General features: G+C 36.1%; 1 protein-coding gene across 8 annotated transcripts in view; it reads right to left on the minus strand.

The window, feature by feature from the left end:
* RAPGEF6 (Rap guanine nucleotide exchange factor 6) overlaps positions 1 to 24,523 on the minus strand; it is a 219,080-nt gene that overhangs the window by 21,994 nt on the left and 172,563 nt on the right. For 4 of the 8 annotated variants that reach the window (XM_005682635.3, XM_013965339.2, XM_018050721.1 and 1 more), the window contains 6 exons: positions 23,809 to 23,823; positions 19,163 to 19,403; positions 17,013 to 17,396; positions 6,631 to 6,842; positions 2,533 to 2,656; positions 252 to 275 (listed from right to left, as the gene is read on the minus strand). In XM_005682635.3, the coding sequence (XP_005682692.1) occupies positions 252 to 275; positions 2,533 to 2,656; positions 6,631 to 6,842; positions 17,013 to 17,396; positions 19,163 to 19,403; positions 23,809 to 23,823 (1,000 nt within the window). The remainder of the gene's footprint in view (positions 1 to 251; positions 276 to 2,532; positions 2,657 to 6,630; positions 6,843 to 17,012; positions 17,397 to 19,162; positions 19,404 to 23,808; positions 23,824 to 24,523) is intronic. The other 4 variants (XM_005682636.3, XM_005682632.3, XM_005682633.3 and 1 more) reach the window with 3 other exon arrangements.

Here is a 24,523-nt window from a genome sequence, read left to right on the forward strand (position 1 = left end):
ATCATAGAACTGACCGCTAAATTAGAATCTAAAGGGACTTACGGGGTGTCAATAATGGAAAAGTAAAGGGAGAAAAAAGCTAGTTCTGTCACTGTGTTCTCCTTGTTAGCAAAAGGCATTTGGTCAGGAAGGTAGGTTGACAGGGTTAATAGAATACATGCTACTTTACGTGCGTGCATTAATGAAGAGGATGCAGGATGCGTTAAGAGCTGAGCAACCTTCATCCCAGGTGCATTCATCTCTACACTTACCCCAGACTCCGCCACCTCTTCTTCCTGTAAGCAAGAGCCACAAACATTGAAGCGTGTGTTTGAATAGGAAAGCACAGAAAAAAGACAACAGTTGAAAGTCAGAGAAACTATGGAGACAGAACAGAACAGAAAAATTTTACTAGAAAAAAATGGTAGCTTAACAGTTAAATGACTTTAATGGAATACAAGGTGGTAAAATGAATTATGACATGTACTGAAGGCCAAAAAACTCCACAATATTTAAAAGTGTGCTTTTAGACCAATTATGTTTTTAATACCTAATTAATTTAGAGGCTTATGTTAATAACAAGCTTAACGGAAAATATTTATTACAAGTTTCCAGGGAAACTTTAAAAGCTAGAACTTTTGAATTTTTTTCAAAGGTATTTTTGAGCCATTCATTTAAGTCAGAGGATAAAATTACAAGGAACATAAAGATTTATAATTTCATTTTTAACTGCAGAAATTTCTCTGACAATGTATTTGTTCAAGAAATTTTGAACAAAGCCAACTTAAAATGTAAGTATTAATATATCATGAAAATCTTTATGATCCTGTATCTCCTTATACTATAATTGGGCTGAATCAAGATTCTTTATAACATTTTTCTCATTTTTTTGGCACTTTCCTCTCTACCACCTGATTGGTCTGAGCATATCCCAGGCTTGTACCCAATAAGCTTCAGCTGTGGCCAGCCCCAAATCTGTTTTTCCAGTCAGCACACTGACTACTGTTGCGTTACTTTGTCCACACTATATATTACCAAAATGGCCAAATATTTGCTTAAAGAAAGCTACACGTTTCAGTACTAGCTGACAAAATCAATTTATGAAAAGCTCAGTCTAATCTAACTATAAATGTTTTATTTTTTCCTATACTGTATTCTACTCTAGGCTAGGCCATTCAAGGGAACAGTCAAGTTTATTGATTTTCTCCTTTGCTCATTTCTGAGACATAGCTGGTACCTAGAAAATTATCAACTGGTCTGGCAGGCTCACAAATTCATTCAGGAACCAGGCTGCTAAAATACACGAGTAGACGAATGTCTGTGTAAGGTAACAGGGAGCGGTGGAGCCACTGTACAGGGACATATAACAGAAACAAAAACTCAGAAACAAAGAAACAAACAAATCCTCCAGGTTTGCTTTGCCCTGGTTCTTAAGTCTTCTGCTTCTACGCTGCTGAGCAATGGCACCTCTCATTACATGCAGTGATTCTCAGGGGCAAAAGTGGGCAACCGGGTAGGGATGAGGAGACATGACACACTCCTTCCTTCATACTTTGAAGAATTTCTACACTAGAGCAACCATCAGGTCAACTACTCCTAAAAACAGACTCCTGAACTGTGTTTAAACAAAACAAAAATTAAGAAAACAATCCTGACATACGCTGATTCTACCTGGTTACAACAACTCCATGTCTAACTTTTTGTTTCCTTAGCAGACTGTATTTATTTTAAGCCACTGAAATTGTGTCTGCTCTGGCAAACATTTTGTTTTTAAAGTCCTTAGATACTAAAGCTATACACACAGGCCCAGAAGAAAATCAGATAAAAAATTAAAACCCTAGTATCTTTTCATCCTGAAAATTACTAGGAAAAATAATTTAAGTTTTATATAATTTGAGGAGGCATTTGTTACTACATGAAAGGTGAATTTTAAAAAGCATTCATAGAAGATCAGGTTAATAGTGAACACAATATTTTCATTTTTATTAAAGATACAGCATCCTTAAATCTGCACTTTCTAAACTGCTGAAGAATTTACATAAGCACCATGACTTGAGACAAAGGAATATATTTTAGAAGAATAAAGCAGAACTTATATAGATATGGAACTTTAAAAATATTTGATAAAAATCAAAGACATGCAGACTAATACTTCACATATTTGGCTAGAACCAGATGAAAGTGTCTGTTTTCTCTGACAACTTCAGTAAAGATCAGCAACTTACTTATATTTAGGTTAGATGACATTTTAAGTAACAATAACAATACAGAACTATCTATGTACTCAAAAAAATTAATAGAGAAGCAGGGTTCAAATCTCAGTAATTTATGTCATCCTGGACACATTATCTAATTGCTCTGAGCTTCAGTTTCTTTGTATGTAAAGGACAGGCCAATACTACCAACCTTTAAAGGTTTTTATAATACACTATTATTTGAGATTGACATCTATAAAGCACTTAATACAGTGCACAATAAAAGGCAGATGGTCAATAAATGAAAAAGATCACTTTCAATGCCACTCTGTAACACTTACACACTTCAGTGCCATACCTCTGTCGGAACATCATAGCTGGGTCCATGTTAGCAGAAGTCATTCGAACAACCTGACGAATTTCCTTGGCAATCATTCTGAGTTTCTCAAAATTTACCAAACCATCAACTTTGGAATCATTTCCTATAGAATAAAAGTAATTTTTTTAACTCCCAAAATTAAAATATCTATATAAAGGTAGCAGAAGTCAAGTCATTATTCCGGGAGGCACAAATCAGAACCTTTATTAAACTGCCACTTTTGGGTTTAAGAATTGATAAACCCATATATGGTTTAATCTTGCTCCCAAGGAATGACCTAATAGGAGGAATTCTATTCCAATGGAAATAATGATTACGAATATTGGAAAGTGTTGAACTGTGTATAGCTTCTAAAAGCCATTTCTTCACTGCATTGCAGGCACACCTAGTAAAAACTGCAGCTCCTCAATTCTAGCTCTCCAGATGCTTGGCTCACTCAGGCAGGTAACTGCATCTATTTTTTTGGCAGCAAAGTTAATAAGCACTTGAAAACTTAGGTTTCCATCAGGGGTCATAAAGAGTGACCTTTGGGCTTACCTAGTCCAGTATGGTTGCTACGGTTTACAATGATTTAAAAAATTGTAAAATGATTTGTCGACAGTTAAGAAGTGGAAGGTATGCCATGAAAATAAGAATTTCTGCGTTATATGGAAGAAAAAGAGAGCGGAATGTATGTGGGGGATTAAATAATAGTACATCTGTTTTCCAAGTGGTAATAATTTGTTAAAATTAAGAGAGGGATGGCTCATAGGGACAGACATCTTCAAGTCTACCATGCACATGCCCTTCCCCAGAATTTGAATTTACAATCATGACTTTAACCATTAAATACAAATTTGCTTGTTCATAAGTTACATAATTTTTGTTTATTAAGTAGTTCTCTGAGAAAAAAATTCACACAACTTTCAAAATGGTCTACTTTTCTTTGATAAGAACAGGAATGACACCAGACTTAACCCACACGTGGGCTTATGCAGTTCAAACCACAAGGCAAAATATTATATGTTCAAAGGGTAATCTAACTGTCTTTTTTCCACACCTGTCTTTAACACTTGGTGTGACCCTATTTATTTCCCATGGTGGGCCCTGAGGTGTCCCTGTGGAACACCAAGTCCCTGAAGCCAAGATGGAAAAAGACATGGGTCTGAACACACGTGGGCTCCCTTTTTGTAGTAAATGGTACCTATCTATTGGACATATAAACTGTTCAGGGTCTCAAAATGAGATGGAAACAAAATGACAACGCAAAATACTTTCAAGTCATATAAACATGTTTTGAGGGAACATGTAAGGAAATATATATTTAAAGCCTCTAGTAATATTTTCTTAAGAAAAAGAAGTAATAATGAAATTAGGGGCAGTATAATTAGTTAATTGGTACAACACACCTGATGAGAACAGTTCAAAAAGTTCAACAAAAATAGAAGAAATATGCTGAGTCATAAAAAAAAGCTGTGAAGGCAGTGAGGATCTGAAGAAATAATGAGGACGTGTGGCAAGTCGAGCATTTCCAGTGCTCCACCTACAGGCCTCTGCTGATTTCAGAAAAGTGATCCTGAGCTGCAAAACTGAGCAGTGCCACCCTGACTTCTGAAGTTAGGGAAGAACTGAAGTCTAGATAAATCTTCAATTCTTTGGGTTGGGGTCTTTAAGAGATACACACACACACACACACAGACACACACACACACACACAGACACATACACACACACACACACAGACACACACACACAGAAACACAGACACACACACACACGTATATCCTGGAACTAAAGAGTAACGAAATGTAGACTGGATAAAAGTTCAGTGTTACATTATCTCAAAATGTGAAAATGGTTTAAAGTGATTTTTGCGTTGCTAGCACTCCTAGCTGCCTGGCAGAATCAAGTTTTAATTCTCTTTGGAGAAAGAGAATATTGTCTGAAATCCTAGATTATTTCTGTAATTTTTTTTATATACAACATCCATTTGGCCAAAAATAACCAGGTACATTTGGTGAAAATTTAACATGATTGAAATGCAAGGGGGAAAAAAAAAGACAACAGAAAGACTCATTAAAAAAAAACACACACACCTAGATTACGGAGTTACTAGAGACAGACATTAAAGTAACTGGTGAATATGTGCAAGGTTATAAAAAACAACACTGACAACTCTGGTAGAAAACATGAAGATAAAAAATGAATTTAAATTTTAAGTCTGGGGGGAAAGCCCAATAACTTAAATAAGGAATATGATGTTGAATTTAACAGTAAGTCAGACATAGCTGAAGAAATAATTTAAAAACTGGTTATTAGGCTAGGAGAAAATTCCAGAATAAATAAAAATATCCAGGTGAGACAAAATCAAAGTGCTGTACACAGTCATATAATAGCAAAACTAGAGAAAAACAGAGATAGAGAGAAGAGAATATTTTCAAGCAGCTATTAAAGGAGGGTCGATTATTGTCAAAGGAACAACAAATAAGACTGACAGTTGACTTCTAAAAAAACAGTGGAAGTCAGGAGATAATTTTGTTATCTTAAAATGTTGAAAGATAACTGCCAATCAAAATTGTGCCTTAAGAATGAATATTAATTAAAGACATTTTTTCAGATAAACAAAAACTAAGATCTTATCACCAGCAGACTTGCATATAAGAAAATAATAATCAGTGTTCTTACAGGGAGAAGAGTTCTCAACCATAGGCAAACTCTGAAATTCAAGAAGGGGAAAAAACAGTAATAATATCATCACACTAAATAAATATCGACTTTACTAACCAATATTAGTACCAAGTGGGATTTAAAGGCATGGCAACAACTGTATATAAATTGAGAGGTGACAGAATGGGTATTTGAATGGTCTAAGTTCTTGCACTGCCTGACACACAGAAAAGTACTAATGGATACTACTCAAATTAGTATAAGTATCAATGTTGTAATGTATAGTGTAACACTAGAAAATTAGCAACATAGTGTGTAGTCAGCAAGTTAATGGAGGACAAATACCACTCACAAAAAAACAATTAAGAGAAGTATAAACTACACGGCTGACTCAGTGGACATGAGTCTGAGCAAGCTCCAGGGTTTGGTGATGGACAGGGAAGCCTGGCATGCTGCAGTCCATGGGGTCAAAGAGTCAGACACAACTGAGCGACTGAACTGAGACTACATGGCAAAAGACTAACGAATTAGGTTTTTAAAACTCAAAACGTGTTGTTCATCAGAAGATAATCTTAAGAGAGCTAAAGGCAAGTCATACTATATATATATATACACATATAGGACTTACACAAAATCCTTAAAAGGTGTATTAGAGAAAGAGAACCTTATGAAACATAGGCAAGAAATTATATAATTTTGTTAATTATATTGAACAAAAATGCATGTGTACTACGAGATATGTGAAAGAATATTCACAGCAGCATTATTTGCAACAAGTAAACAGTGGAAGCTATCCAATGCTCATCAACAGATTGAATGAATCCACTGTATTGCATTTATGTAATGCAATGTCAAATAGTTTTGAATAATGAATTACAACTGCACTCAAAAACATGCAAGAATCTCATCACACAAGTCTAATGTTCACCAAAATAATCCAGAAGCCAAACCAAAAACTAAAAAAACAAATGTACTCTGTGGACATATAAAGCTCAAGAACAGGTAAAACCACCGTATTAGAAGTCGACACAAGTATCTTTGGGGAAGATGAAGGTGGTAACTGGAAAGGGGCACAAGTGGGGCTGCTGGGAGGGAGGCAATGTTTTTTCTTTACTGGGTGTTGGTTACCCGGGTGTTTGCTTTGTCATAATCCATTAAGTTGTTCACTTGTTTGCGGTACTTTTCTGTATATGTTCAGTAACTAAAAAAAGAAGTTGGGAGTCTGATCTTGGTTATGTGTGAACTGCATTGGGTAAACACCGACATCTGTTCTTATCAATAATGTGGGTTTTTCCTAAGATTTACTACATTTAATCGGGTAAAGCTTTTAGTGACTTATAATCAATAGACTGAAAAATATATTAAATACATTATAATTCTGTAGAACTAGCTGAAGTTAAGCATGCTAATTTTCAAGTAACTTTCAAATACCTTCATGTAGAAATGTCATATCTTTCTTGACAACAGGGAAGAGTGGAATAATTGGAGGCTGCATGCTTTGACTACTAAGAATATTTCTGTATTTTGCCATGTTTCTGGATGGATCAAAAAGGTCTTGCAGATCTTGGAAGTGTTTCTCATACTTGCTTGGTAACTTTTCCCAAGTACCTCTGAGTCGTGCTACAGATGCCAAGTTCAAACCACTGCCAAAGATGAAAATAAAAACATTAAAGAGAGGCTTGCAAGAGAGGCAGGACGCAGGTCAGGTTAAGTGGATAAAGCAATTTTTTTGAATGAAGCTAAAATAAGTAGACACATTTTATATAAACAGTAGAACCATAAAAATAAATAAATAAATAAAAGGGACCCCTTGATCTTAAAACAAGAAAAACTTTCTTCAAAGGAACTACATTATGTGCCAATGGTTGTATATAGCCTTTTTTTAAGGGTGCATGTAAATGACAAATATGGTAAATCCATTAAACATACATTTAACTTAAAAATAAACTTCAAGCATCACAATGTTTTTGTATGTTTTACTTAGGAATAATTTTATGGAGACATTATTTATTTGAAAGTGGTATAAGCGATAACAAGTGCTATATAAATATAAGTGAGTCAAGTTCTGAGACTGAAAACCTTTCTTTGAGATTTTGGCCATTCATGTCCCTGATTTCAATACTTCCATAGGTTTTAATCCTGTTGTCTGTCAGGCGTCTATACACTCAATGTCTCTTTTGTTCTTGGCTACCTAACTTTTACCTATACCACAGAATTTAAAATGTTCTCTTGACTTATGATTTTAAACTGTGGAATTAGGATATCTTTGTTTCCTCTGTTTCTCAGAAATCATCTCAAAAACTATAAGGATGAAAAAGAGAAATGCAGACTTCATTTCCACCAAAACTCAAGAGATATGTGTAACTCCTAAACACATTAGAATGGCTATCAAAAAACAGTCAAGTCAAATCTAAGTATGCAAAATGCTGAAAAAGGAGGCCTGCCGCTGAAGATTTCAATGAAAGCTATTAACGATAGCGCTCCAAAGCAGGTAACTTACTCCAAAGACAAAACCAGCAATCCCCTATTTGGAACAACAAAGCAGGGTCCACAGACTGATAGAATTAGGAAGGGGCTGGACTCTTGTTCTTCCCCAGGGAATGTCAGGAAAAGTAAGATTTAAAACAGTGTAGGCAGTGATATAACATCTTGGCAAGAAGCAGTTTAATAGTGACACAAGACAGCAGAGAGAAACTGAGTTGTAAGCAGCCACAAAACTGTGTATCTCCATTTGCTGAAGAGAAGTTATGGGTAAAAAAAAAATTCACATACAAGCTCTACTTCTGCTAGCCTGGAATACTTCCCTGGCTCTTCTCCCATGTGAATCTCCTGCAGATAAGATGGTATAGGAAAACTCACGTCCTTCAAAAACAAAGAATGAATAAAGGAGCCATAACATGCTGCTACGAGGAAAAACACAGACCATAAAGAATCCGACAATAAAAACTGGAACTGACTAATGACCCTAGTATCCATGATTCAAATGAATTAATAAAGTAAACAAAGAGCAATGAAGTAATATAAGAGTTTAGGGAAACTATTGATTTAAAAAATTAACAAGTTCAGGAAAAACTGGAAGAAAAACCACAACTATCAGAAAAATGAAGGCAATACTGGAACCTACATAAAGAAAAAGATACTGCTAAAATCTTGAGCAAGTATCTTAAAAGGACTGACAAAACCAATCAATGGAAATGGTCAGAGTTGAGAAGAACGACAGAGAAAATGGGCTTCACTGGTGGCTCGGATGGTAAAGACTCTGCCTGCAGTGAAGCAGACCTGGGTACGATCCCTGGGTCAGGAAGTTCCCCTGGAGAGGGAAACAGCACCCCACTCCAGCATTCTTGCCTGGAGAATCCCATGGACAGAGGAGCCTGGCGGGCTACAGTCCATGGGGTTGAAAAGAGTCGGACACGACTGAGTGACTAACACTTTCACTTTCTTTTCAGAGAAAAAATAATGGATATGGAAGACAAAGGCAATCTAAAATTTATATAATTGGTATCCTTGAAGCAGGAAACAAAAATAAGGGAACTGAAAAAAATCTTCAAAAGTACAATTTGAGAAAACCATCCAGGAACAAAAGAACTTAATCTATAGAATAGGTACCACAGTTTCAGAGAACCTGACACAGAACTAAATGAGATGTAGAAACACCCATGTGAAGGTAAATGACTTCAGAGATAAGGGAATAAAATGAGAAGTAAACTCTGAAACCTGCACAACTATATAAAACACTAGCTGTAGAGCAATTATCTATGAGGTTCCCAAGAAATGACAAGTTAGAAAAGAACTTTAAAGCCAGATAAAGTGACAGCGAAGTTCAAAAGCAACAGAAAAATATTTTGAATATGCTTAGGATAAATCATTTCCAAAAGCACTTTTAAGAAATCACTAGAAAACAAAATCCAATCAGGAGATAAGGGGAGAGAGTGATGTCAACATTATAGTGTCATAAGACATCCCTACCCCAACAACAAAAATTGAGCATCTATCCACGAACAGTGGGACCCCGAAGCATGGACCAAGGGACCGGAGAGGAGACTTACCCCCCAGTGTACTGGGTAATAGGCAGGCAGATTTGGGTATGGGAGTGGGGAATCTAGAGGAGATTATGAAATGGTTCTGGCCCCTTTCAGCTATGGACTGGGAACATACGCAGAACACTGACTTGGGTGGTCACCTTCAGACAAGAGGGACTTCGTGAAGTCCAGGTTTCCAGAGGAGAAGTTTGAGCACTCCGCTGAAGTAGACCAGAACAGAAGAGTGTGAGTGCAACGGGATAGGAACAGCTTGACTTTGTTGGCATCACTCCTCACCCAAGAAGCATTATTGTTGTTGTTCAGTTGCTTAGTCATGTCTGACCCTTTGCGACCCCATGACTGCAGCACGCCAGCCTTCCCTGTCCTTCACCACCTCCCGGAGCTTGCTCAAAATCATGTCCATAGAGTTGGTGATGCCATCCAACCATCTCATCCTCTGTCGGCCCTTCTCCTCCTGCCTTTGGTCTTTCCCAGCATTAGGGTCTTTTGTAACGAGCCAGCTCTTCTCATCAGGTGGCCAAATTATTGACGCTTCAGCATTAGTCCCTCCAATGAATATTCAGGATGATTTTCCTTTAGGATGGACTGATTTGATCTTGCAGTCCAAGGGAGTCTCAAGAGTCTTCTCCAACACCACAGTTCAAAACCATCAATTCTTTGGCACTCAGCCTTTTTTATGGTCCAAATCTCACAATTGTACATGACCACTGCAAAAACCACAGCTTTGACTATACGGGCCTTTGTCAGCAAAGTAATGTCTCTGCTTTCTAATATATTGTCTAGGTGTGTCATAGCTATTTTTCCAAGGAGCAAGCATCTTTTAATTTCATGGCTGCAGTCACCATCTGCAGTGATTTTGGAGCCCAAGAAAATAAATTCTGTCACTGATTCCACGTTTCCTCTTCTATTTGCCATGAATTTGATGGAACTGGATGCCATCTTAGAGTTTTGAATGTTGAGTTTTAAAGCCCACTTTTTCACTCTCCTCTTTCACCTTCATCAACAGGCTCTTTAGTTCCTCTTCACTTTCTGACATAAAAGTGATGTCATCTGCATATCTGAGGCTGTTGATCTTTCTCCCAGCAACCTTGATTCCAGCTTGTGCTTCATCCAGCCAGGTATTTCACGTGATATATTTTGCATATAAGTTAAATAAGCAGGGTGACAATACACGGCCCTGATGTGCTCCTTTCCCAATTTGGAACCAGTCTTTTGTTCCATGTCTGGTTCTAACTCTTGCTTCTTGACCTGCACGCAGGTTTTGCAAGAGGCAGGTAAGGTGGTCTGGTAGTCCCATCTCTAAGAATTTTCTGGTATGTTGTGATCCACACAGTCAAAGGCTTTAGTGTAGTCAATGAAGCAGAAGTAGATGCTTTTCTGGAATTCTCTTCCTTTTTCTATGATCCAATGGAGGCTGGCAATTTGACCTCTGGTTCCTCTGCCTTTTCTAAATCCAGCTTGAACATCTGAAAGTTCACATACTGTTGAAGCCCAGCTTGGAGGATTTTGAGCATTATTTGCTAGAATGTGAAATGAGTGCAATTGTGTGGTAGTTTGCACATTCTTTGGCATTGCCCTTCTTTGGGACTGGAATGAAAACTGACCTTTTCCAGTCCTGTGGCCACTGCTGAGTTTTCCAAATTTGCTGGCATATTGAGTGTAGCACTTTAATACCAGCATCTTTTAGGATTTCAAATAGTTCAGCTGGAATTCCATCACCTCCACTAGCTTTGTTCATAGTGATGCTTCCTAAGGCCCACTTAACTTTGCACTCCAAGACGGCTGGCTCTAGGTTAGTGATTCCCACCATTGTGGTTATCTGGGTCATTAGATCTTTTTAATATAGTTCTTCTGTGTATTCTTGCCACCTCTTTTAATAGCTTTTGCTTCTGTTATATCCATACCATTTCTGTCCTTTATTGTGCCCATCTTAGCATGAAATGTACCCTTGATATCTCTAATTTTCTTGAAGAGATCTCTAGTCTTTCCCAGTCTATTGTTTTCCTTTATTTCTTTGCATTGTTCACTTAGGAAGGCTTTCTTCTCTCTCCTTGCTTCTCTTTGCAACTCTGCATTCAGATGGGTATATCATTCCTTTTCTCCTTTGCTTTTTGTGAAAGGCAAAGCAAAAGGCAAGAAAGCATAACTCAAGCCTAAACTAGATGGCTCTTGATCTCTCCAACAGGGGAAGGGGAGAACAAGTTGGGAATGTCTGGCTGCTCAAGCCATGTGGGGTGTTGCTAAAGACACTCATTCTCTCTTCCAGCATCCAGAACACTAAAGCGGGAGCTCCATGAGTGGGAGGAGGGAACAGATCAGAAGAGTAGCAGGTAAGATTCCAAAAGGATATTAAAGGAATGAGGTTCCTGCTAACTGCCTCTGGATTCCAACAGGAAGCCCATCCAGAAGACACAGAAAGTGAGTGTTAGCTGCTCAGTTGTGTCTGACTCTTTGCAACCCTAAGGACTGTAGGCCACCAGGCTCTTCTGTCCCTGGGATTCTCCAGGCAATAGTACTGGTGTGGGTTGCCATTCACTTCTCCAGGGAATCTTCCCGATCCAGGAATTGAACTCAGGTCTCCTATTTCAGGCAGATTCTTCACCATCTAAGCCACCAGCGAAGCTCCCCAGGAGACACAGGAAAACCTCAATTGTAAATCCTCCTGATGTACCCAAGAGTAACTGCAGCTCACTGTGCTCAAACCCACACCTTCCACCCCTCTGATACTGGCTCCTGTGCAAGGTGCCAAAAGAAAGCTCTGGAAGAGAGGAAAAACATACAGAAAACAGGCTGGAGTCTGTGGGTGAAGAAGAAACCACAAATCTGAGCTGTAGCAATACCTTTAGGAAAATAAAAGAGACATACTGGCATTTGACATGGTACATCCTAGGATACAGAGAAAACATACAAGGTTCAGAATTCTGCCCAAGAGGGAACAAGAAGCCTGGAGCAGGTGTATCTACACAATGCCAGAGAGAAAGTCTCAGAATCTGTATTAGGAATGACAAAAGGATTTTTTTCTCCTGAAGGCAACTCATAAAAATTAGAGAAGATGAAAGCAATTTCAAATGGAGAAAAAGCAATGCAAAACTCCCTGAAACATGAAAAAACAAGGAAACATGACATCACCAAAAGTTCACAATGATCTTCCAGTAATCAAAGGCACGGCAATCCACAATTTACCTAATAAAGAATTTAAAATAGGTGTTTTAAGAAAACTCAATCAGCTATAAGAAAACAGAAAGATGAGTCAATGAAATCAGAAAAACAATACATAATCAAAATACAGACATCACAAGAAAGAATCATGTGAGTACTCTGGAATGGAAGATTCAGTGAATGAAATGAAAAAAACTGCAATAGAGAGTAGCAACATCAAGGAGACCAAAGAGAAGGAAAAATCATAAATGATAGGAACTTTGAAATAACTCAGTGTGAGGAGGGAAAAAAGCATGAAAAAAAGAAAAAAATGAAGAAAGCCAATGAAGAGAAAAAAGAAAAAGAATGAAGAAAGTTGGGAAACCATTATGGAAGAAAACCCAAAACACCCAAGATACAAACCCCTGGGGTTCCAGAGGGAGAAGTGAGGATAAAGAAGACCACTAAAGAGGCACAGCTGAGAAATCTCCAAACCCGGGAAGAGGCCTCGACATCCAAGTTCATGAACCTAACAGATGACCCCATTATTTCGATCCAAGACAACTTTCTCCAAGACACATTATAATAAAACTGTCAACGTGAAAGAAAGAATTCTACAGGCAGCAAGAGAAAAGAAGACTGTAACTTACAAGGGAACTCCGGTTAGACTACCAGTAGACTTTTCAGCAGAAAACTTACAAGCAGGAGAGTGGACTAATACACTCAAAGTGCAGAAAGGAAAAAATTATCAGTCAAGAGTACTCTATCTGGCAAAGTTATCCTAGAGAAACAGAAGACTTTCCCCAGAAATCAAGAGCTGAGAAGTTCATAATTACTAGATCTGCCTTATAAGAAATGCTAAAAGAAGTTCTTAAAATGAAATGACACTAATAATGTGAAAACATATGAAAATATACAAAGCTCTGATAAACATAAGTATACAGTTAAGTTAAAAAATACTCTCAACAATGAAATATGATGTCATATTAACCACTAAACTAGAGAAAAAAGGTTAAATGATGAGAATATAAAAAACAACACTTGCTATTACAATCTGCAAATGAATACACTACATAAAAAGGCAAACTGTGACAATGAAAACATAAAAGAGGGGTAGAGTTGGATGTGACTGGAATTTTATCAGTGTCAAATAGACTGTTACATCTCTAGGAGGTTTCATGTAGGTGTCATGGTAACTAACCACAAAGCAAAAACCCACAGTGGATTCACAAAAGGTGAAGAAAATAAAATCAGAGCATACCACCAGGAAAATCAGTTCACAAAGGAACACAGCAACAGAGTAAAGAAGAAAGAAGGGAATTACAGAACATCCAGGAAACAGTACGATGGCAGCAGGAAGCGCTTACATAGCAACAGCTGCTCTAAGACCCCCCAGCAATGCAGTGGGCAAGAATCCACCTGCCAGTGGCGGGGACTTGGATTTGATGACTGGTCTTCGAGGATTCCACATGCTGCACAGTGGCTGGGCCTCAGCGCCACAAATACTGAGCCCACGCTCCAGAGTTGTGAGCCTCAGCCATTTAAATCTGCTTGCCCTCCCATGGGCTCCAACTACTGAGCCTGTGTGCTACAACTCTGAAACCCACGTGCCCAGAGCCTGTGCTCCGAAACAAGAGCAACCACAAGGAGAAGCCTACACACGGCAACAAAGTGCAGCCCCCACATGCTGCAATCAGGGAAAGCCCGCAAGTAGCAGAGGAAACTAAATCCAACCAAAAATAAATGAATAAATAATTTTTAAAAATTACTCTAAATGTCAGTGGACCGAATTTTCCAATCAAATGGCACAATTACTGGTAAATAAAAAAGGATCCAACTATATACTGCCTACTCAGCTCAGCCCAAAGGATACAATCAGGTTCAAAGTGAAAGGATGCAAAATTATATTCAATGCAAATGGAAACCAAAAGAGAAGACTGATTTATACCAGATAAAATAGACTTTAAGCCAAAAATGGTAATTCGAGACAAAGAAGGTCATTACATACTGATAAAGGGGCCATCTCAGCAAGACATAACAAATGTAAATATGTATGCACTCAACAGCACAGCACCTAATTATCTTAAAGCAAATACCAACAGATCTGAAAGGAGAAAAAAACAATACAGCAATAGCAAGGGACTTCAACACCACACTTTCAGCAATGCATCAATCACCCAGACAAAAATACCAACAAGGAATTGCTGTGGATTTCAGCCGTACTCTAGATCAATGGACCTATCGGATGCTGGAAAGATTGAGGGCAAGAAGCCAAGGGGTCGACAGAGGATATGATTGGGTGGCATCACCGACTCAATGGCCATGAGTCTGAGCAAACTCTGGGAGACAGTGAAGGACAGGGAAGCCTGGCGTGCTGCAGTCCATGGGGTCACAAACAGTTGGACACAACTGAGTGACTGAACAACAGATACATAAAGGGTATTCCATTCAATAGCAGCAGAACACACATTCTTCTCAAGCACACACAGAACATCTTTCAGGTTAGGTCATGTAGGCCAAAAACAAGTCTCAGCAAATTTAAGAAGACTGAAATCATACCAACTATCTTTTCTGACCACAATTTGTGAACTAGTTAGTAACAGCAAGAGGAAAAATAAAACATCTACAAATATATGGAAATTAAACAATACTCCCTTGAACAAACAATGGGTCAGAGAAATCAAAGGGGCAATTAAAATCGGGGGGATACTTCAAGAGCAGTTCCAGGACCTCAAATAAATTACTTAACATATGTATCAAGAAAAAGGAGAAACTAAGCCCATTTGAGAAATAACAAAAATCCAAGTAGAAATAAATAAAAGATCAGAAAAAAACAATAGAAAAGATCAATGAAACTAAGAAAAAGTTATCGGAAACAGTAAATAAAACTGACAATTCTTTGGCTAGACTTAGGAAAACGAGAACTCAAATAAATAGAACATGCTATAAATTCCAGTAATAGGTGACTGATTCACCTGTTTCATCTCAGCTGTAAAGTTAATATGTCCTTTATATGTTGTAATGCATTGTGATATAAAATGTAGGAATACTAAGCAATTAACTTTACATGAATTTAATGTTCTTCATAACAAAACCAACCTAACCGAAACAAAGCTTCCTAACCAAAGGTCTGGCCTTTTTTATACCCATCTTGGGGCTGCTCTCCACCATCCTCTCTCATTCTACTTCCTTGATTTTAATGACACTATCCTAACTATGCTGTCTACTATCTCTTGTATTAGTACTCTAGTTCTTTGGATGGACTCGCTTCTTTACCCTCACCTTGAGGATGGCCTCTAAGATACGGTTTTTAGCCCTTTGCCATATTCTTTGGACACTCTACACAGAGATCTCTTCTGGAGACAATCAGGTTTTTTGGGGTTTTTTGTTTGTTTTTTTAATGGAGTACTCCAAAACTGAGCTGGTAACTCTCAGATTCTTTACTCCATGTTTCCTATACGAACAGTTTCAATTTCTACCCTTCTAATTGTTTTATCGATGGCGTCTGTGTTCCCTTGTTTTAGACTCAGCTGTTAAAAACTGTGAGGTAGTTGGTATAAGTCCTGAATTCCACAAATGAGAAACTGGTCTTCAGTTTTCCCTTGACACACCGCTACCACATGGAAGAGGCAAGATTCAAATACAGATGCATCAGATTCTAAAGGCCACTCTATTAATCTCTAGTCAACACTTCTTCCACAATGTCTAGTTCTACTGCATCCACTGGTTAAATTTCATAAAGGAATTTTCTATTACCATGACAGATTTATGATTTAGAAGTTGCTATAAAGAGTTTAATTTTATCTCTTATGAGTACTAGAAAGAAATCATAAGTAATTTTTGGGAGAGTGCGCACAGATGGGATTAGTTACAGTAGTTATTATGCTACCACATACAAGTACATGACCTTTAAAAGGACCACACTACTACTACCGTCCACCTTTAAAATTAGACTTGTTTTAGGAGGAATCCTTCTGTGATCAGCACTGTGCTGGATGAGGGTCAGAAAATAAAGTACCTACACCTAGATTCTCATAATAAGTGAAGAGAAGGAGGAAGGTTCCTAGAAGCTCATGTAACCACCCACACTTCCTGGGTTTATAAACTTTGAAGGATTTTCATAATTCTAATGGTCCAGCTTGTCTAGTCTGTGAGAAACAGGAAGAGGTCACCAAATGGTTACCGTTATCATCTGTTGCTGCTGTGGTCACTTCAAAATAGCAGTTTTAAATTAGTGCATTAATATCAACAATTTGTAGTGCATTGATTTTTCAATGTCAAATCACAGTGAATCAGGTAATGCCTCATGCACAGTACAGAAGTCTGATGATAAAGACCAGGTATCGGGCATATACCCAAGAGCGTATAATCCCTCACGGGGGAAAAATGAAGAACACTGGGCAGGGAACCACCTATACTTACCAAAATTGTTTAAGTGACTGAAAGATGGAAGAAACAAAAGGAGAAAAAACCAGTATCGCCAAAGCGGAAAATATGTTCAATCTAACAACACTTATATAAAAATATATTCATTGAACTTTTCTTCTCCTGCTCATTTAATACCTAAGAAGAAAACCAGCTTCAAGTTCAGTATCATGACAAAATCATACAGAAATATTTGTACAAACTTACCTTATTATTGCAAACATGGAATTGAAGTTCTTACATTCTCGACAATGAAGTGCAATTTTAATAAAATGTTTAATAATCTTCATTCGTTTAAGCTGATTTGATTCAGTTAAAATTTCTGAGGCAACCCAGAATGTCTCTTGGTTTACAATGTCTTCAAATTCTTTCAAGTGAGTATTTCCTGTTTTGGACTCTAACTTAAAAAGGTCATCAATATATTCAGTAGGCTCAATATTACGAAATAAATCAAAGTCCCTCATTGACAGCTGAGTGGCCACCTCAATAGTACTTAGTTGTAGCATGGATAGCTGGCTTTCCTTAACTAGTTCTTGAGCATCTTCATCTGAACATAGGGTTTCTGTTTCCATATTATTTTTCAAATAATACCTAAAAGGAAAAAATTGCTTTTATAAGTGATTTCACATTTATAAGGGCACATTTCCTCTTTATCACTGTTGTCAAAACATCATTATACTGTTAATGACTTTTTGTCAGAAATGACAGCAGAATATTTATTTTAAAATAAAATGGAAAATTAACATTTTAAATGAGAAGACTTTGAAGAAGTTATTCTCTTATTCTACCATTTAACATCTATGAATTTAAAGTGTAAACGTAATGTTGATTACACTGTAAAACTTAATGATTTTAAGAAATTATTCACATGTTGTGTGAACAATCACGTGTATACTCTTGAGAGCCAAAGTTTTAATGAGGGCTCTCTAAGGATGCAGGACACATAATAGGTACTGTACAAAATACTTGTTCATGGACAGCATGAGTAAACTCCTGAATCAAGACTGTCTACAGCTCTATTTGGAAGGTGTTGCTACGCTCACTTTCTTCTTAACTTTAAATTTTCAAGAAAAGCAAAGAAGAATAACACCCATACAGAACGGAAACTTCCACTACTGATTTCTCCCTTGATAAATCCAAAAATTCATTCCAGCAAACGGCATTGATTGGTAGCCATAAAAAAGATCTTCATTTGCCTTTCATCTTTTTAGATGAACAATTTTATGACACTTAAAAGCTAAGAGACAAGTAAAGAATTCATAATTAGGAAATATCTTCTACAGGACTGTTGCTGCAGAAGAGGTTACATTTTGTATCACAAGTGGTTTTTACTTCATTCTTTTCTATTAATAATATACAACTTGATCTAAGCCTGAGTTGTGTCCATCTATTTTATACTGTCAAGGAACTATATTTATTTTTCTTCTACCTTTTAACTATTCACATGCCTAAGAGATTACCATAAATAATGAGTTGAAACTCATACTGTAGATAGTAAAATCAGATCTAATTATGTTATGTTTATTAACTCAATTCTCTTAACATTCCTCTGCAGTTGGTTCTATTACTATCATCCCATTTTATGATGAGAAAATTCAGGCACAGAGGAACTAAATAACTTGCTCAAGATCACACAGCCAGACCAGGGATTTGAATCTGGGCAGTCTTGCTCCAGGATACAATCAGCAAAAGCAGAGTTAACCTATTCTCTCTTAACAGCAACCACGATGGATAGTCATTTTAAGGCTTCTAAGGATCTCACCCTACATATGAATCTGGGTTCACTAAAAAAGATTGTATTATTGCCAGAAAAAATCACGAAAATACAAATGTTACTGCAACTATTTCCAAGTTGATCAAATAATTTTCAGAGCACATTTAAAACATTTTTAGAGTTTTCATATATTCATAAAAGGAAAAATACTTAACACAATTATGTAAACTATGGTTTCTTTTCCCCAAAGTACATACTGATCATTTAAAAAGCAAATGTATAAATTAATATACATATATATTACTCAGATACATATAATAAAGATATGTATCATCTCCCTCTGTAAAAAACAGAGTTTGGACTATACCACTGGTTCAAAGACTTTATTTTAGCAGGAGGGCTAGAACATTTTGATCCTTTCTCTCACTTCTGGGTAGCACTTATGAGTGCTAACACTCTTAAGATCCTATTTACATAATCATGGAGACAACAGAAGGCTAATAAAAAAAAAACTACTATGTTTATTTTAGAGAGAACTCAGTGGCCCTAAAACATGATGTTCCTATTCAACATTATGTCTTTTAACATGGAATCTTCAAAAACACATGCAGAAATGAGTACATTCATTAATAAGCACATTCACCTTCCATTGAGCTGAATTCTATCAGCTAATTTGGAGAATTGGTCTGGAAGTCTTCTCTGTTTTATAACACCCTCAGGAGTAACAGAAACTTCACAGAGAGAGTATGTGTCAGATGCACCAGTCAAACCAAATTCATGAATAGCTTGACAAACAACTTCTTTAGCTGTAGTGTCTTTACTGATGATAATGTAGCAACTTTGCTGATCTGCTTTGAAAACTCTTATAACTTGATCAGGAATATCTGTATAAATACAAAACAGAATTCTGTTATTTTACAGAAAATGACTCAAACTCTTCAAAACATAATTTAGAAAACAATGATCTCTCTAAACAGTTAAATATATATTTCTCTTTCAAGGACGTTAAAAGAAATCATAGCTGCACTTATTAATAAATCAATGTACCTTTTCTGGTGTCAAAATACTAGTGTATGTTCACAGAAAAACACCAAGAAAAACAAAATAAAGCCATACTATGCATATGATTTGAAAGCCATGAAATTTTCATTTTTAGAAACATTTTATGTCATAAAATATTCTTCAACAAAATTTTTTATGGAGGCATAGGACTCCACAATCTGTATTTCATAATTTGAAATGAATCAAATCCTTAATCACAAACATTTAGCTTGCATATCACATTCCTTTATCATAAGTAAATTATGATAAATAATTTCCCTCCATCTCAAACTCTCCCTGTAGATAAATCTTTGTAATCAATCTGATTTATTTCCTCAGGGAAAATCCAAAACAAAGAGAAATGTTGAGTTAGAGGGCATGCATACTGTTACGGTTTTGGAAATATACTTCTGAACTGTTCTCAAAACATTATAATGTTTTATCATCCTAGGGTATAAAGACAGCAATTTTAGTCACATTCTTACCAAAACTGTTTATGAATTTTTTTTTCCCATTTTGAAAGCCCTATGCATTTCTGCCCTCCAAAAATGTGTCATTATTTTGTATTTCACTTCTTTGGTTCATGGTGAAACTCACTGGTTTAATGAAACATTATTCCTTTTTAAAAATATTTTTTGTTATTCTTTATGCTTTTTCCTACCGAATTATACTAGGTGCCAATAGAATCTGCTATAAAGTGGCCAATGTCTTTTCAGATTTTATATTTATATATTTTAACACAGGAACATTTAAAATATTCATGTGGTTAAATCTCAGTGTTTGTGATGTTTGCTATTAGTAGATTAATCCTACTTTAAAATAAATGTTCATGCAGTACAAACATGTAAATAATGATACTCCCCCTTCCTACTCTACGTTATTGCTTTTTCTATTCATATGGCATTGGCTAAAGCTTCCAAAACAAAGCTTCTTGAACAATTAGCCCATATGATGACAGTGGGCTAATTTTTAACATAATTAAATTGAAAAGTGATTTTACAACACAAACAACTGCTAAATATTTCTTCATGATGATAAATTACAAAAATTTCTTCCATTTTTAATTAGGAAAAATGTATTGTTGTGGATATTCATATCATGTGTGTAATAGCGATGAGCTAGGGATATTTTGGTGGCTCAGGTCACTGTATATCATTTGTGTAGCATTACCTTCTTAGCACTGTATACACTGTAAGAGGAAAAGAAAAATTAGAAATTTGTCTCAAAACCACCAGAGGCATAATTCTAGCTAAATGAAAGAGAAAAGTAATGAAACAGATGTGGGAGGAAATAATTTCACGGAATAAAGTTCGCAGTGAGGCTACCACACAAAGACTGACCCTCAGTATTGGAAGAGTCAACTGAATACATATGAATACAATTCCAGGAAAAGGATTCTTAGCTGACAAATGTTGAATGTTCTGGGTTTACTGTCAAACTGGAAGCACAATGCTTCATCTATTCAGGCCCCTTTTGTAAGATATACGCGCCAAACTGCCTTTTTTTGAGGCATGCAAAGATCTGAGTCACCAAACACCTCTTTGCCTCCTGTTCATACATCTCTGAAAATGAGTCAGTCCTTCAGATGTTGCTGACATTATCAGGTTTCTAAGTCTACAGGCATAAGGTAGGCTCTTATGGCATGCTAACGAGATTGCTTCTCTATTCTGGGCTAGAAAATGCAGGAAGTTGGAAATTTCAGTTTTCCAAAAGAAAGATACTGGACAAGAGTTTCATTATCCCTTTTAACCCAATAAAAGATGTCAAAAAACTACTTATTATCTGTATTGTTCCTATCCTCTTCACAAAAATAGGTCTCAGTTGTCCAGGGCTTAGAGGTACATTTGTTTACTAGGTTTTTAGGGGTTGAGCATCTGCCAGCCAAACTGGCTGACCATGAGGGAATGAAGAGATGCTCTGATTCCTTTTATTAATTTCTTCAGAGAAATTTATTCAAACAGACAGATTGGGAGTTTGCACACATTTCTTCTCTTGCTGCTAACATACTACGACATCAGGGAAGGAACCTTGTGCATCCTTCCAAACGCTGTATTCTGTTACATTCTCTTATATTCACACTGTTAAAACCACTTGTTTCACATGCAAAGGACAAACTGTCATAGAGTCATATAAGAAGGATTCAGGCATCATAAATGGATAGCTCTAGAACAGATCTGCAAATGGAATTACCCAAAGGATATTACATAACCCAAATCCCGGTGAATTTGCCAAGATAATAAATGCCAATTTTGAAAACCAAACTTGAAAATTTGAGACACATTAGAGGAAAAAATATCTCCACACTGATATCAGTGTTGGGGTAAATCTCTCTTTCCATTTTAGAACTGTTACCTGTATAATACATATATTTTCTTCACAAAAGTATTAGTGGGAAGATACCATAATTAATGCTAAACATAATATTTGAAACACGGCAGACACTCAAACATTAAATGATTAGTTAAATGATAAATATGAAGTTAGAATAAAGTTGAATCAAGAACAAAAATGATCTAATCATTTCAAATTTTAGGTATGAAGCTACAATACACATAAAAATATAATCCTGTAAGGAAAACAGACATTTAAAAACAATCTTGGAGAAGTACAGCATTTATTAGTCTTATGATTAATATTCGATACTAAAATTCTTACATAATAGGTAAATGAATTCAAGAACTGAAATTCACATATATCCATACTTTCAACCCAAGGCAAAATTTCTAGTGTTAAGTAAAATTTAAAAGTGAGATAAGGACACATGTTTTGACCCTGTTGTTATTTAGTTGCTAAGTCGTGTCTGACTCTTTTGCAACCCCATTGACTGTAGTCTGCTGATGACGTAACAGGTACTCCATAAATATTTGTATAGTGATTAACAACTTAAAGCAGAATGAAGAGGCAGTCTTTTGCTGTATTTTTTTAAAGATCATCTAAAATACCTAAAAAGTTCTTCTATTTTTAGTGTCTGACCCTGACATTATACTAAAAATGGAAGAAGTTTTTAGGTATTTAAGATGACCATTAAAAGAAAAACAAAAAAACAAAGGAATACCTCTTCATTCTGCTTTAAACTGTTAATCCCTGTACAAGTATTTATGGAGTACCTGTTACATCATCAGTGTTCCAGATGATGAAGCCAAAGTAACAAATGAGATGGAGAAAGTCTCTGTTTTGCAGAGATTTTCTTATATTCAAGAGAGTAGGTGGTAGTTCAAGGAAAGACACAATAATGAAGTAAATAAGACAATCCATACAGTAAAAAGTTCACAAAGCAAACACAAGGTACAAGTATAATGATATGGTTTAAGGACTGGCAAACTCGTTCTATGAAGGGTCAAAAAGCAAATATTTTAAGTTCTGGAGGAACTTAGATAGATAGATAATATTTCATAGATACTTATATAACAAGAAAGAAATTTATGACAAGATTTTTGACAAAATTCAAAGTATATTAATAATGTAAATCTAAAGCATGTAAAGATATGTAATCCCAGAGGTTTAGGCAAACATCCACTAAAACAGAAATGGTTAAACAGAATGTTCAAGATATTGTGGCAAAATACATCCTGCTGCAGAAAGGCATTTAGGGTATATTACTAGGTGAAATGGGCTAAATGGAAAAGAAATTATATCATTTGGGGTGAAAGAAACAGTACATACATTTTATGTGCTCTGAAATTTCTGAAAGGATATAGAAGCAAATGAACAACTGTTAATTCTGGAAAGCAGAGACTTTTATATTTTATCCTTTCTCTGCAAATAAAAACTGTAATATATGTTCCTTTACAATTAAAAATTAGTTAAAATAACTCAGACTTGCAATGCAAAATGAGTATGAAGTTTACTGAATATTAAAAATGTCAAATTAAAAGTTTGTGCTATTAAATGAAAAAGAGTAAGCAAAAAGTTCCATATGCAAACTTAGAAAAAAAAATCAGTTTTCAAATCCTTTTAGCTACACTCTGAATTATTTTAGGCCTCATGTCACATTAAACCCCAAAATTCTGAAACACTTTTTACAAGTTACAGAACAGCATGTCTACTCTGAGTCAATGGGTATAAAAGACATATATATTCAAAGAAAATGGCTGAAAGAATATATGCCAGTTTACACGGGCAACCTTTGCAGTGTATGGAGTTCTGATGCCTACTTCATTCAATTCTGTATCATTTGACTTTTAATCATATAGTAAAACACTACACACAAACATAAGCAAGAAAATACCAAGTCTTCAAGATACTTACAGTACAAACCAACAGCTGTAGGCAGCAAAAACAAAGCAAAACCATAAAATAGTCAGCAAACAAAAGCAAAGTATTAAACAGTTCTGTAGCTTTGTCCTTACTTTCTAATAACAATTTAAAATATGCAGCAAAAACATAACTGAGATGTAGACCGATAAAAGTTAGTCATACTTGGCTGATGTCACACATGTACTACAATATACATATGTGATGTACACAGCTAAACTAAAATTCAGTGCTGTCATTTATGATTCACCAAGCTGAATTTGGAATTAATTGGTAATAAATATTTTATTTTCCATAAATATAAACAGCACTGCAGAAGGCTTTAAATAAAGTTGCTCATCTGGAGATTTAAAAATATAATTTGAAGTTAAATTCCTCTTCTATGTGTTCATTCATATTGCTGATATGGACAAAGGCTGCAGACTGAGCTTTGCAGACTGACTTTCTCTGAACAGACAGTAAAAGGGCATCTCCAACACTTTCAACATGTTCTCAAAGAAGGAATTATGCCATCAATCTTGAATAGTATATCCTCTTCAGAGATCAGAACTTCAGTGCCATGGGGTTTACAGTTTCTCAATTTTAATAATTCCAATCTCTTTCATTTCCCTAGCTAAATCCCCAAATTCTCTCTCTCCTCTCTACCCATCCTTTACCTCCCACCCTGCCTCACTTCTAAACACACCAGTGGCAAAAATACAAATGTATA

Source organism: Capra hircus, chromosome 7 (genome assembly GCF_001704415.2).
Source record: "Capra hircus breed San Clemente chromosome 7, ASM170441v1, whole genome shotgun sequence".
Classification (NCBI taxonomy): domain Eukaryota; kingdom Metazoa; phylum Chordata; class Mammalia; order Artiodactyla; family Bovidae; genus Capra; species Capra hircus.